Here is a 15653-nt window from a genome sequence, read left to right as displayed (position 1 = left end):
GTATTTTATTCACAAACGGGCAATTAATCGCGCTCAAACGTGAACCGCGTGCCTGCAGTCTGACCCCATCATTGCGTCAGGACGCACATCCTCAGGGGGTTGTGGCTCTGTGTCCAAACACATCCAGCGCCCCTTTAAAATGCCGATGGTGCGTTCAATGGTGGAGCGACTGCGCGCATGCATCTGATTGAATAAAATTTCCTGTGGAGTCTGAGTGTTGGTCAGTGGTGTCAACAACCAGGGAGCTAGGGCATATCCTCGATCCCCTAATAAAATAAATCAAGATAAAATCAAATAAAAAGACAGTTTTGGCATGGTTTCCAATTTGGTTGATTAATGTTAAGTCATTGGCACATTTACGTAATTTTAAAATTCTCCGTAAATCACCAAAAATAGGAAATAAACAAATAAATAAATAAATATGACATAATTATCATTGTAATATTGAATTTTATTGAACTGCACAAGAGAAGAAAACACAACCATGCCAACATGTCGGCACTGAAATGTGCGTAAGAGTACTCCTGAGTGTTCGTAGGATTTGTTCTTACCTACGTATAAATCCAGGATAAGAAGAAATTGGTGAATGCCACAATCTTCGTAAAATGTTCGTAAGTGGGACTTAAGAACAAATTTGTTCGTAAGAACATTTCGTGAATCTGGCCCAATGTTCATGATGCTTGGTATGTCACCTCGAACTTCTCTGGTCAAGGGTGACAGAAATGCGGCGGCTGTTGGAGAAGTGATATTGACTGGAGACAGAGCTGCGGGGCCTAACCCAGGAGATGTTCTCTTAATCTGTCTGATATAGAAGAATGTGCTGTTTGCGAGATAAGCTAATCAAATCAGTGAAGGACTTCTGTAACTAGGGACCTCCTAATTCCAATAAAAGAAGGATGGCGGGAGGTGTGCGGCAGAACGTGTTGGAGATCTGTAACTGAGCACATCTCCCCGTTCTCCTTGCAAGTAAAATTCAGAACTGTTGTCTTTGCCTCATTTGTTTTTCTAATGTTTCAGGTCGTTTGAACCTAACAGTGTCATAGTGACAGTTCATACTTTTAATTTTAAAGTCTCTGAGCATAACATCGATTTTGTTAAGGTAGGGTTTTTACAGTGATAAAAAGTCCAAAAATAGGTTTTATTAAACAAAACAAATCAAACTGGTAGTCCTCCTGGACTGCAGGGAAGCACTAGTTCAATCTTCCGGGGCACACAGAGAGCTCCAGCGCAGAGCCAGCACAGGAGTCAGGTTATGCACATTTACAGGTCCAGCAGGACGGCATGGAGACCTCAAACGAACACACCAAAACAAGACAGCAAAACACTCCGACCCTGATTGGCACACACGCCCTCCTTAAATAGGTGGCCTGATGGAAATTGCCGACAGGTGCGCCTGCCTGCCACGAGAGCTGTTGCCACTAATGACTCCTCCACGCCCCCTGCAGGAAAACCCAAACACAACCTGGAACCCTGGACCCCAACAGGTTTTGAACTGCCAGGAGGAAGGATGAGCATAAATAATGATCAGGTGAAGGCTCTATTTTTACTGTTAATTTTTGCCTTTTTTTCTTAGACAGTACACTACCATTTCCATCTCACTTACCCATTTCTTTACCTGTCTCTGGCTCACCTCCATTTCTCTGCCTCTCTATCGCTCTCGTCTTCCACCTCCGAACAAATGAGAGTACCAATATGTTTATTGCATGGAATGCAGAGGCGTGTTCAGTTGAGGAATGGCTTGACTCTTACACAATGGACCGTTCCTTTCCTGGTCTTAACCGGCTCCGCTTTGTAGTGATTACGGCATTGGTTGTAAACATTAGAAAGGCAATTGAAATAGAATAAACTTATCAAATTTAAATTTCTCCAGTAATGAACGAATTCGAGATCTGGGTTCGTGCATTACTGCTTCTGAGTCCGGACCAGACCAGACCGGTTGGTGGCTCCTGGTCTACACGATGTCTATGTTACTATACCCATCAATCTGATTCTTTTGGCTAGATTAAAATGTCTTTGCACCAGATGTAGTCAAGAGTGAGATGAAGGAGATGATATACTGTATGTAGTTGAATGTACACAATTGCAACTCATTATCATCACAAGCATCATTCTTAACTTGATAGTTTCGGGCACCAAATAGTTAATTTAATACATTGTATATATTTCCTTCTCCCAACTTTTCAAGCCAGGCACCAATCTTTTCTCACTTCCAAAAGCATCAGTAACATAATTCAGTCTTACTTATCGTTCATTAACTTAATTATCACCACGGTCAACATCGACTTTTTCAGACCTGGTCTTGGCTGAGGACCAGGAAGTCACCATACTTGCTGAGAGGAGTAGTGGAGAGGATGACGAGGATGAGCCAACTGTTAAAAATCCAAGCCTTTTCACTGTCCTGAGGAAGAAAAGCCAAAGGATGAATGTTAGGTTCAAACTGTTCATATAACTACTTATTATCACTCCTGACCAGAACCCTGACCTACTTTAGCTGATGTTCTATCACCTCAGGATAGCAGGGGACAACCTGAACATCCTGTGACACTCCATCCCCCATTTTCTTACATGTTCCTTTTGTATATATCATGCTTTGTTTTATCATGTGATGCTTATGCTTTATCACATGACGCTTACACTTACGCTTATTGTAATCTTACATGTTCGTGTGCTAGTATAAGAATAAACCTCACCAGGGCCCACACTTATAGCCCACACTGCAGACATGTGGTTGCCCTTGAAGCAAGTAAACTGAAGCTTCCGTCTCATTCCTCTGATGGCAACAGCACGGGAACAAAACTGATCACTTTCTCCCCAACAATGAACATGTATTATCTGTCAAGACTGAGCTCATTTGCTATGTCCAGGTATCCTCTAATCAACAAGCAGCAGACTGCCTAGCTTTCTAGAAAAGGCATGCAAAGAGCTCAATGTAGAAAGAGCAGAAAGAGCATCACACAGGACATATGGTTGAGTTATTGCACTATGGATGAGAAGAAGGTATATATACATATCAACTATATGAAACAGTTGTCCATTTCTGTGTGTGCATGTGTCACACAAGTAAATGTCGCACAGTATGGTAGCTTCAACTTCATGCTAACCACAGAACTGGCTCCTTTAATCAGTTTATCTAGCCTGGATGTGTCCTTCTTGGATATGCTGCCCCTCAGCACACCACGGCGTAAAAGAGGACACTGGCAGCCACAGACTAGTAAAATCTCTGCAGAAATTTGCTGCAGATGTTGTAGGATTGTAGTCTCCTTAGGAAGTACATCTTGCTTTGTGCATTCAAACAAAAAACACAGGTGACTGGTTCCACAAAAAGGAGTGATAATAATACAGTAAATGCCTTGAATTTCTATAATTCAAAAAATAATTTAGATATAGGTGTGCAGTGTTTTTAGCAGACTGCATAGCAGCAGATATTAGAAGGCTCATCATAACCAGAAGAAACTTAAGACTTGACTTTGACTCATGACCAAGGACTTCAGACCTGACCAAGCTTCCTCCGACAAGGACTTGAGACTTGACTTAGAATTGCCAAAAAAGACATGTGAACATTTTGAAGGAAGCAGACACCAAGCAATCGAAGATTTCTTGGCGAGACTGCGCATGCTCTGGCATGAGGAGTAGGCCACGATGTTATCTAGGTAGACGTTGAAACGAGCAACACCACAGTTTTCATTAGTTGTTGGAAAATGGCTGGGGCCTTTCTAAGACCTAAAGGCATCACCATTTTGTGATGTCATTAACCTCAGTGGAATCATGACAAAACATTGATCATCAGTGACTTGGGGACTAACAGAGATGGGGAGCTCCAATGACTGTCACTAGGAACAGCAAAACCACAGTCAAGCAAGTACTGGGCCTTCTCCTGCATTGGTGTGCTGCTTAATTTTCTTGGCTTGATTTCCAAATTTTTCAGACATTCACCTAAAAAAGACGTGTGCCCATCCTCCAGTGCATCATCACGAAGATGATAAGCAGAAGGGTGGACAGTCATTGTGTAGTATCATTTTTCTGAACTACCATGTCTCTGAATTTCCGGGTCTGAGAGTGAGTGATAGCATAAATGGAAAATAGAAGTCGAATCTGATGCAACAAGGTTTTCATCAATTTGAGCTACCCTGCCCCCACCTAAATCATTTCCAAGGATAAGGTGAGGTCCAGGCTGTTGCAACTGCAGACACTGAAATCTGGAACTTGCCATAAACAATTGAGAAGGTAAATTGGACAAAGAAAATTGGACAAAGAAAATAGGAGAAAATAGACCCAAAGAAAAGGGATTATCACCTCATACTGTCTACAAACATGAATCATCCATTTTCAATTCTGTACACTGAGATCGTGCCGGAAGTGCCACTTGGGAGAAAGGTGGAGAGCCCATCTTGAAATTTAGGTGGAGCTTTTAAATCCTTGGACCGCTGTAGAAACCAATCAGGTGACCAGCAACCCGAACTCCACTAACACTCACTCCGCACAGACACACATTTACGGATGCGTACACACAAGGAAGCAGAATCGCATTACAGTTATCATAACTCTGTGTGTGTGTGTGTATGTGTGTGTGTGCATGTTTGGAATGCTCTGGATTGACAGTGTGTTACAATTCCTAACAATATCCAACAACCTGAAGAGGAGCACCAACATTTTAGAGGCCACAATCAACAAACGTTGCCTATAGGGTGCTTTGATCTTTGTGAGCTGTGCCAGGTATTTTTTGCTGTGGTCTGTGATCGTATTAACAGCACACCATTGTGTTGACACTGAAATGGAATTTGAGTGCGAAATGTAAATTGAGTACAACAGGAAGGGTTGAAATGGAAATTTAGGAAGGGTGTGGTGGAGACTGGGACCCCAGATGAGTCCGTTTGCCACCTCATGCATTTACAGGAAACAAAGGCGCCCTGAGGTTCAAAGGAGACCTAGGTCAAACGACTGAGGGGGCAGGACACACACACACACATTCTCAGCCATTCAACTTCTTGCTCCAGCCTGAAGACATGCTGTGAAGGCACCAAACACATGCGGTGCATGCAGCGCACACACGCTGTGTTGACGTCCTGTGTCCGCGCCTCGGAGGCGGGCCTTCGGCTATATAAGATCAGAACTGTGTACGCTTAGTAGAGATCTCTCTGCATGCATCCGTGTATGTATCCTGACCGACTGACTGGAATAAACCATCTCCTACGCAGTAACGTAGATTCATCGTTTACTTCTCCAAACGGCTAAAATTCCACTGTGAAAAGTTGTATTTTTTTCCCCCCACACTGGTCACCCTGAGTTGCTGAGGATGATGTTTGGCCTTATAAATGCCATTCAATCATTTCAACGCTTTATGAACTCTGTTGTGCTTGAACTGCCTTTCCTTTTTGTGTACCTTGATGACATCTTGGGAGCAAGAATCTACACTACTGAACACCTGTCACACCCTTCTTTGAATGTCTCATGGACTAATCACCAACCCTGCATTAATGTGCTAGTGTTATGAGGAAACTATCACTTTTAACATTTTTTTTTACTGTGGTCTTTGTTGACAAAATGAATGACACACAGCTATGTTGACAGAGTGGAAATTGTTTTTTTTTCTTTATCTGTACAGCTTATATATACCTTTTTTTTTGACAAAACACACTACTCTCATCACATGATGATGCAACATGCACTTTTCTTTTGGTTAAATGTTGCCTTTTAAGTATATCATTAATAGTCAGGTATGACTGCTACATTGCAATTTGAATTTTTAAGATTTTATTCATATTTACCGTAAATGTTTAAGATTGTAACACTTTTTTCCCAGTATGACATATACACATATCTACACACATATACATGTACGTATTTATACACATACATATAGAAATGTAAAAAATATTCAGTCGTGAGTATGTCCACTAATAACAGACAGCAATGGCACTGATAGTAAATATAAAGAAAATAAAAAATCTCACTACAAATGCATAGAAATGTTGATATGTCTTTGATGGTGTATTTTCATTTCAATATAGGCACACTCAATCTTTTTCCCATTTTTTCTCCTGTAATCACAATAAATTTGCATATTGCATTGTACTTACATTACCATTATTTCACACCTGACTAACCATTTAAAGTCAGATATACTCTTTATGAATAATGCTTAAAAATTAAAAATGATTATTTGAATTATACTAAATTTCATTCACAATAATTGATGTCAGAGGTTTCATTGAGCAGATTCATAACTTTTCCTCTGATACCTTCAGCACAAACACTGCATCATCCAGAACGTAATAATCCTTGTACATGTCCCCTTCACAAAGGTATGGCAACCGAGTCACAGCCTCCACTTCAAACCCTAGCCTCCAAAAGACCTCAGTGGATAATTCTGTTACTTGATCCTCCCACAGTTTTCCCTTCATTCTGAGATGTTCTTCGGGGCGTTGCCATTTTCCACCTAAAATAAATAAAAATAATACAATGAAAATGCTTTGTAAACAAACACTTATTATTTATAATGTAGTGTACTAATGGGTCAGACTCACCAACTTCCACATAAGGCTGAAATGGAAGTACAACTGCCAAGATGAGTCTCCCTGTGTTGGGAACTAATGACCATTGGATGTTGCGCAAAAGAAGCAGAGGGTTGTCGCAGCGGTCGAGCAAATTCAGACAGCTGATCACATCGTATTTAAAACCAGTCTGGTGCCACTCATCTATACCGAGAACTCTGAGCATGAAAAAAATAACAGTCAAATAAGGCAATCAGGTTATTAAATGTTACAATGAAGAGTGCCTATATTCTTGGAAATTATTCAAAATAATGTTGCACTAATCTTATACCACATCTTTAAAATCTGTAATTTCTAACATACACATTTAGTATAGTACAGCCATTTAAACCTTGGAAAAAGATACCGTCTGAAAAAGGGAGTAATATTTGGTCTTAATAATGTACTATAATATTACTTAATTGTTGGGTTTCCATCAAGTTTTTCTTATCATATATAACATGTACTAATAAAAACACAGTTAATGCCTGTAACTCTCATAAATCTACCAAAGGTGACCTGTGACATGATCTTATTTACTATTGTGTAAGCAGTACTACATTTTTTCTAGGGCAGCAATGCACTTATTTTTTGTAGTGGAAGATTTCAAGAAACAGCAGGTCAAAACATGCTAGGTAATATCCAAAGTAAATATCACTTACATGCCAAACCTGACAATGAAAAATCTGAGATTAATGAAATTTTTATTTGCTGTGGTTAAAATGAAAACGTGGGTGGAAAAATGCAATGATGATGTTGACCTCATTGAAATACAATCACTGTGGCATCTCTGGATATACAGTAATAAACATATGAGGAATGTGCTCAGTCTAAAAAATAAATATCAACTAAAATAATTGAATAATTAAAAGAATCTCTAGTTCTCCCAGGTCACAGTAAAGTCTTGTCCACTACTTCTTTGCCTGGCTTGTATGTGTTCAACACTGATTTGTAGAGGATGGATTAAATGCTGTCACTAATTTGGATTCAAAATATATTTTGTCTATAATTCTGTTGAGGTTTACAGATAAACTGTAGAACTCACTTGTAATTTCTCCTCTGTAGATTCCATTTCATGGGCAGTGAAACTTCAGTTACATAGACCTCACTGAAATGAGCGGCCATCACTTTAGTGACTCCTCCATCTCCAGCTCCCAAGTCCAGAAGTCTGTCAGCCCTCCACTCTGGATGGATCTGCAGCAATCGCTGGAACTGCTCAGAAGAAAACACAAACATGGAGCCACGACCAAGAAACCTGAGGCATTAAGAAAGAGCGGAGGTTAGTTAAAGATACCAGAAGTGGAAACATGTCTGCACTGATGCTTACCCATTAATAGAAGTGCGGGAGACCAGAGGGCTAAGGATGGCTGATACAAATGAGTGGTAGAGTTGGGTAAACATCCAACCAGACTTCTCTATGCTCCGCTTGAGGAAAGCACTTGTTCCTGAGTCCAGGTGGCACTGGATGAACAATGACTTGACTGATTCTCCAAGTCGTTCTGGAGAACACTGGTACCACTGCAGTAAAAAGAAAGGTGAGGGAACCTTTAAAAGACAAAAATCACTTTAAACCTTTTTCCACCCATACTCACACAGTGCTTTGGGCAATTTAGAGACTAGTCAACTGCATGATTGAGGACTAAAGTTGTGACAGTTGTAGCAAACATCTACAGATGGGAAATAGTAAAACAGTTGCTAAAATCTTACTAGAAAAACATTCAGATCACAGATCTATGACAACCAATGATAAAGAATCCTTCAAAAAAATTTCAGGATCAGATCATTTATATTAAATACATTTATACATATATTTATATTATATACAGGCTCTGATCTTAGTAACATCAAAGGTTAAAGTCCCTCTGGAATCAAGAACATCTTTAAAATTAAATCAGACCTTCCTTGGCCCATTTTCAACATTGTCTCAAAATTTCATAAAAATACATTCATAAATTTTTGAAACATTTTCTCAACACTCAGACAGACAAACAAACGCCGATATTCTTGGCAGAGGTCTTCAAAAGCTACATCTTCAACACCACAAATTTGTCCGTTTACTCTTTGCAAGAAAGTAGCAGACATGGAACATTTAAAGGCAGATGAAAGTCTATTTTTTGAAATTTTAAGCTGTACTTCGAACCTTAACGTGCAGCGTACAGCAGCATAGATACTTTCTTGCAACTGGTTTTGTTAGTCGTTTGTGTATATCACGAAAACCCATGCCGAGTTTAGTTTATACTTCTGCAGCTAATCCCTGCAGTCTTACAAAATGTATTTTCCCAAATACATTTTGTAAGACTGCTAATGTCACAAGATTAATTCATACCTCTTGTATCTCAGGCGCCTCGTTCTCGCTCAACATGTTCATAAAAACTAAACGAGCTAGCGGACTTCGGACGTATTTCCCAGTCCACATCCTCCTGACGGACAGCAGAAACGCGATGTAACCCAGCACCCACAACACAAAAATCAGTGTTTTCATCTGCTGATGACACATAATGAAAAATAACACTGCTCAGTAGGAACGCTGACAGTAGTCTGAGAGAAACAAATAGACCGGTTAGTAAACGGCGACGTTAGTTATCAGCATACAAATGGCCAATCGTAATATCACACGCCAAGACATGTTTGTAGTCCTAAAACCACAAACAAACAAACCTGAGGGTGCGGTAGATTTAAGAAAAACAGCCGATGTTTTGTCGTCACCTTAGTGTTGATAAGCCATTGTTTTTATCTGTACACACTTCTACTTAATAGGTGTGTTACGCGTTCTCAACCCAACATCCGCATTGAAAGCACTTCCTGTGTTACAGAAAATATGCTCCCGTAATTTACCACATTGAATTTCTTGTCTTGCGATTTGCATAATTTGTGGTTACAAAAAACAAACCCTACATATGTATATAGCTTTTATTGTGTTACACTTAAGTTTTCTTATTATCCCTTTAAAGGGGCTATAACTGGGACAAGCGTGCCAATTCTGTATCATCTTGTGTAAATGTGTGTTGGATTCCATTAGCACCCGTAAAAGCATAGACTATTCTTCCTGGGGTCCGAAATACACATCCATTAACATTCTCACTTACACATGACATTAAGTTACACGTAATAACAAAACAAAAAACAAAACAATAGCTGCCTTAATTTTAAAAAAGGAAAATCTAATGACCATCATTTGAAAGACATCACAAAATTAAAAATCCTTTAACTCATTCTCCACAATCAGATTTACATCCACACTTCAGTGCTACCATAAATAATGCAATACTAACTATTAATTACACAGAAACATCACAATAATAAAACCTTTACTATCCAAAATGACCTTATGCTTGTATTTTGATCACAATTCCAGAAGGGTATACACTAACTACAAAAACCTTCATATAAGTATTCAAAAACAGTTTATAAAAATAATTATACGACAATGTGTCACATTTTACTTAATACTATACATCAGTCTCCTCTTCAAGATGGCACCTTCTTGTACTACAGGGCTTTGAATTTGTCATTGATCCTAGGAGCTCAGTTGTCCAGGGCTTTCTGTCCCTGTTAATGTCGACCAATGGTAAATAGGTCCTAGAAGGTGTACTAGATTAATTATTGCTGAAATTAAACGCCTTATGGCATGAAACATTGGTCTAGCTTTTCCTCTCCTGGTGGGTCTCTGGGAAAACCCCTCTGGAGCCAAGCATGAGGGTGGGCATGTTTGTGAGTGCCAGGTGTCCAAGTTTGTACAAAGGGTTGGGCTATGAGCTAGGTGGCTTCCGATGGTGAAGACTTTGGCATTTCTATGTCTTCCAGCAAGTCTTGGAGCACGTGAGAATACCCAGGGAAGAGTGAGACAAATCCAGATGAGGTTCTATGTCTGAAATGTTAACGGGGAATACATGAGATTATCAGGGTCATTGTTGGGGTTACTATGCTTTCGATTGTTTTAGTAATGCCTGAAAATTAGGAGATAAAACCAGTTTTTGGTGGACATTTCCTAATACCATCATGTCTCCTTTCCAACCATCTGAGAGATGCACAGACACCAATTGCTGATGAGAGAAAGAGCAAATGATTTAGTACATTTTAAGACTATCTATTTTATTCTTTTTGTTATTTAAACTGGAATTAATCCCTGTAGGATATCCCCAGATTACTAACTGACAAATTAAAACTAGAATTTCAATTAATTTGGGATTCTGTGTAAAGTGTAAATAAAAAAGAATACAAGGATTTGCAAAACCTTTTCAGCCTCAATGCAAGAGAATTCATGTACAAATTGATGAACATTGTTTTTTTTGCTGATATTCCCTCTGTTTGAATTTGATGCGTGCAAGATGTTTCAAAAAAGATGGACAGGGAAAATAATAAGACTAAAAATTGAGGCAGGCTCAAAAACACCTTTCTGGAATTTCTCAGGCGAACGGGTTCATTTTAAAAAGGTAATTCTTACAACTGAATATAAAAGGAGAATCATCAATTGGCTGAGATGAGTGTGCTGATGCCTCTTGAGAAATTGAACAGCTTCTTCTTGCCCGTTGAGTTGGGAAACTGACAACCTGCTGTGTCTATTATTAGCATATTATAGAAATTAGCAGACATATAAATAAAACGTGTGCAGACCAGCTGGAACCTCTGATATATTCAAACTCTCAGTGAAACTGTAAAATCCCTACCTTTCATTAATTTCCTTTTCCCGAAGAAAACTCGTGCTGCCAGTCCTAATGACTTCAGTGCCATAGCCGTCACTACAGTGTTTTGAGAGACTCATCAAGATGATTATCACCGTCAAACTGTCAAAGACCTTTACGGGGCTTAACAGAGTCCCTGCTCCAGGGTAGGTACTTTGGTGTTGTGTAGGAACTGCACCAAACATTGCAGATTGAGGGCAATTCCTAAACAGCTTTGCCATCTACTTCACTCTCTTCTCTCATCAGGCCAGTACTACCGCTGCCTGAGGACTAAGACTGACACAGTGAACAACTACTCAGTTTCCATTTTTAAAATTACACCTTATCATCAATATAAATTATGTATGTAAAGACCATAATGACAAAAAAAATTGTCACATGTCACATTTGAACTATCTGTTCTTTGTATTCAATAAAGGCTGAAATGGATTTCCAAATCATTGTATTTAGAGTTTATTTATGGTTTACAGTGTCCCAACTTCATTGCAATTGTAATGAGTAACAGATGAAAGCTTGTTTAAAAAAAAAAAAAAAAAATCCTTACTACAAATACTTGGATTACCTGCAGAAAGGAGAATGCAGCTCCCTCAGAAACATCCATGACAATGTCACCCAACCTTAGCTCCACCTTTCCCGACTTTCTGATCTGTAGTTTACCCAAAAATCCTTCTGGGAATTGTGACAACACAGGAGAGCCATCTTTTTTAGCCACCTGAGGAAAAACACAAAAACCTTTTTTTTAGATTGTTAGTTTTGAACAGCCACGGGGGCAGATGAAACTTGCCCTGGGTTTCTAAGGGCTTTAGATTTTTACAGGGGTGTCATAGACAGCACATGCAAAGCTGCAAATTTTTGAGATGACACTAATGGAAGGGCAGACTTTTCTTATGAACAATCTTCATAACAACAATCATTAGATTCAAAGGGAACATTTCAAATTTGATGCTGAAAGTGAAACATTATGTCATTGTCCCGCTGGGTTCACGGAACTTTTCAGAGCAGATTTAAAACCATGCCCCTTGATATATAATGGGAAAGACATTCTTATAGTATGGAATAGATGGCTCATACTAGTTTGAGCTATCTATTTATTAGTTAAATATGGCTGGTTATTAAAAGAATAAGACAACAGATAGTAATGGGGAGAAAGGTCTGGTAATATGGATCTTTATAGGATGCATGCAGTGCATCTTAGGAGGGGCTGGAGGAGGTCTTTCTTATCTTGTTTAGTCAGTATATTGTGTACAATGTCCTTTAGTTGGATGCAACAGTTTCAATAATTTAGAAATGATTAATGCAATGAATTATCAAGCACTATATTCCTTAGTCACATTAATTTGGGAAGATTTCTCTAACTTTAATTTAACAGAAACTGAAGCAAAAGTGGAGCCTATTAAAAAGGAGAGTACATGCAGTAATGGAGGGGCATCACCTTTAACGTGACATGTGATGAGGAAAAAGGGACATTAAAGGTATCTAGTTGAAATGGATGACTATAACTGTTTCACAGCCAGACCTATGTTCTCCTATACACTTAAAACCCAAGACCAATCTGAGGCATGTGATAAGGTAAGTTTCTGACAATCTTATGACCAAGATTTTTACTGTAAAACTCTAATAGATATAGATTTTTGGTATTATGTAAAGCATGCATTTTCTATTATAAACATATGCTAGAGAGACAGACAAGCTAAGATTTCTCTTACTCACTTGTCCATGTAAATGCACTTTTCTCCTGTCTGCTAATGTTGAGGAGTTGCTGCTGTGAGCTGACCCACTAGCTGGCATACAATCAGGTAACTGCATGAAAAACAGCTCCTGTTTGTCAGACAGCTTCAGGTCCTGTAGCATTTTATTTAGTGATGGCTGCACTGGTTTTGGCGGCTCTGTTTTACTCAATGTGCCGTAGGATTGACAAGGCTTCTCAGTGCCTGCTGACATAACAACACTTTGAAGCAAATTGTAGCAACACTGTAAAACTGTCAATCTGGAAGGTCGTTTGTGTTGTTTATGTAAAAATAAGAGGTAACTTCTCTCACATGTCATAGTGGTCTTCAGGCTGCTCAAGTGACCCAGAGGCAGTTGAATGGGTTTCAGCCTTTCATCATTCATCAGACCCGGATCATCAATGAACTGGGGGTACAAGATCAAGATCTTATTTCAGAAGACAATGATACAATAAGTTGTTCCAAACTAATGCCATGTTGTCAAACCTATGTTGTATGAACTTTGCACGCCCTCAACTATGTCCCAACATCCCATTCTTTAATAGCTCAGGGTTTACCAACAATTTGGAGTGACTGTCTTCATTTTAATATTGATATTTCATTCATCATTCATTATTTCCACTCAGTAAATCTAAAATAATTTTATTCCTGATTGGATAGACGTGATTCTTAAAAGTAGATGTTGATAGTAAATAGTTACATCATCTCTCTGAAGTTTAGAGATAATTTCATCCTGGTCTTCCCTGGTCTCTTTCTTTACTAGATTATCCACAGGAATAATGCTGGAGTCTTGAACATGAGGAATACCTCGCCAACCTGTACAGACAGACAGGATTAGAGAACTGTCAACAGTTTCAAGTGAAATAAGATACATTTGAGAAAACTTCTGTATACCTATTTTGTGGAGAGAGTCAGCAGGCCCTTGTTCAAAGATGGAGTGGGACTGGATGGTTTGAGGCCTCTCTCTCTTCCTCCTGCTTCTGGTTTCTCTCTTCCTTTCATCCCTCTCTGTCTTTTCCTTTTTTGAAACAATGACCTCTTCCTTTAACCTGACAAAGACATTCTTTATTGGAATATACTGACAGAACACAACATGGCTAAAATTATCATTGATTGTCACTCACTCATCCTTGCTTTTTCTCAAGGCATGGACATTTGGCTCAAAGGTTTTCTATGGAGGGAGAGAAAATCAGAAAGAAGTGTCTCGAAGACTCCTCCAGATGTCAAGGTTAGTTAAACAAACCAGTGTTGCTTATCCTTCCTCTCACTATGACTGAACAATTACTGTGTAATGTACAATTTAGATAGGTTAAACTTCCTGATGCGCATGAAATCTGTGGAGCGGTTTAACCCATGTGTATTAAATATACAAGGGTTGAAGAATGTATTACTATATACTTAAAGCTCAATGTGTAAATGTGACATTTGTTGATTAGATTTTCCATCAACAACACTTCAAACCTACATGTCAAAAAATGCTGACAATGCTAAAATTATGTTTTAAGCAAGAAAAAAACTTGTATTACTAGAGATTCATACTGTGGTGAGTAACTAACACCTCTGTACATACCTTGGATTTTTTGAAGGCTCCGCTCAATGTTAGATCTCTGGTTCGAAGAGAAGTTAATCTTCCAGGTGGAGTGCTCACTTTTTTTGTCGGGGCCAGTGTTCCACTTTCCACTTTGAAGCACGGGACGACCCCACTGTCTAGAACGACTAAGCCGGGAATAGTCGCTGTATCGCTTGAGTCATTCATAGCTGACATCTGTTGGTATTTATTCATAACAAGTTATTTATTAGTTAATAATTTAGAGTTAAAAATACCTCGATGTGTGCAATGAGCTATGCTGCGTTGCTTTATGGCAGAGAAAACCACCTCAGTACTATGTATATGCGTTTTAAAACATGTACCAACAACCCCCTTTTAGCGCTGGCATTAGACAAAGCAATTAGCATCATAAAATAATTAGCATCGCAAAGCACGATTACGTTCGGCTAAACGCCACAAACACGATCGTGTTTATTTTTGTGCAAGGTGCGCAGTACGCTTTACACAGAAAGCGATCGTTTGCTGGATAATTTAACCCCTCTGTGGCTTGTTGAAGTTGCATAACGCTGGGCCAGGATAATAACGACGCAAGAAAGTTGCTTGTCAGTACCCTAACTGAATCCGGAAGCCGACCTGAACAATATCGATTTTGCGCATGCGCACGTTTGTGCCCTGCGCAGATTTATTTTGCATGATTCTCCACCTCTCTCCGCACAGTCGTTATTTATAACGGACAGACAATATTAATACATTTTAAGACATTGTACATTGAAATCAAAGCAAAATAAGTATTAACCAAACAAAATCAATGCACTTAAACAGATTATTTTTAAACTGCGATAAACAATCAATTATTAAAAGAAAATTTAAATGAAAAGATATTAAACAGTAACCTGGTTTAAATACGATATTACATTTTTTCGTTTTGCTTGGAAATTTGCATTTTGATTGTGAGATTTGGCAGGATGTAAAACTAAATTATAGGCGCAACTGCTTAACGAAGCATGTTGCATGAGCCGCGTTAATCCTAACCTGTTGACTAAAACAAGAAATAAAAGAGAATCTGAGAATTTTGTGTAGCGAACTAGTCCATAACATATTTGCTGGGGTAAAATTCCCGAGGTGGCGAAATTAAACACTTTTACCCCCTCGCCATATCACAGAT

The 15653-nt window shown here is 38.9% G+C and overlaps 2 protein-coding genes and 1 long non-coding RNA gene across 9 annotated transcripts; all 3 read right to left on the bottom strand.

Annotated features, from left to right (window-relative positions):
- Positions 1-1000: 1000 nt before the first annotated feature.
- Positions 1001-2400, bottom strand: LOC115251912 (uncharacterized). The gene is made up of 3 exons (XR_003890396.1): positions 2294-2400; positions 1604-1668; positions 1001-1492 (listed from the first exon to the last, which is right to left on the bottom strand). It is a non-coding gene; the product is annotated as an uncharacterized lncRNA (long non-coding RNA).
- A 3176-nt stretch (positions 2401-5576) lies between these two features.
- On the bottom strand, positions 5577-9343 carry mettl9 (methyltransferase 9, His-X-His N1-histidine). 5 transcript variants are annotated; one of them, XM_011619864.2, is made up of 6 exons: positions 9237-9343; positions 8857-9012; positions 7858-8048; positions 7576-7785; positions 6525-6709; positions 5729-6436 (listed from the first exon to the last, which is right to left on the bottom strand). In XM_011619864.2, the coding sequence occupies exons 2-6, from the start codon at positions 9010-9012 to the stop codon at positions 6219-6221; spliced, it is 960 nt and encodes a 319-aa protein (XP_011618166.2). In that variant the 5' UTR covers positions 9237-9343; the 3' UTR covers positions 5729-6218. The 5 variants fall into 5 exon arrangements, with proteins under 5 accessions (XP_011618163.2, XP_011618166.2, XP_011618167.2 ...); XM_011619865.2 differs by having other exon boundaries at positions 8857-9015; positions 9237-9338; XM_011619862.2 differs by having other exon boundaries at positions 9189-9335.
- Positions 9344-9426: 83 nt separating this feature from the next.
- On the bottom strand, positions 9427-15121 carry LOC101069337 (DNA-directed RNA polymerase III subunit RPC4). 3 transcript variants are annotated; one of them, XM_029841482.1, is made up of 9 exons: positions 14510-15121; positions 14064-14110; positions 13834-13988; positions 13640-13755; positions 13252-13345; positions 12923-13146; positions 11775-11924; positions 10526-10573; positions 9427-10398 (listed from the first exon to the last, which is right to left on the bottom strand). In XM_029841482.1, exons 1-9 carry the CDS (start codon positions 14720-14722, stop codon positions 10393-10395), a joined length of 1053 nt encoding a protein of 350 aa, XP_029697342.1. In that variant the 5' UTR covers positions 14723-15121; the 3' UTR covers positions 9427-10392. The 3 variants fall into 3 exon arrangements, with proteins under 3 accessions (XP_029697342.1, XP_029697327.1, XP_003978578.2); XM_029841467.1 differs by having other exon boundaries at positions 9427-10573; XM_003978529.3 differs by having other exon boundaries at positions 9427-10573; positions 12923-13143.
- Positions 15122-15653: the final 532 nt, after the last annotated feature.

This window comes from Takifugu rubripes, chromosome 1 (assembly GCF_901000725.2).
Source record: "Takifugu rubripes chromosome 1, fTakRub1.2, whole genome shotgun sequence".
Classification (NCBI taxonomy): domain Eukaryota; kingdom Metazoa; phylum Chordata; class Actinopteri; order Tetraodontiformes; family Tetraodontidae; genus Takifugu; species Takifugu rubripes.
This window is presented reverse-complemented; position numbering and strand designations above follow the sequence as displayed.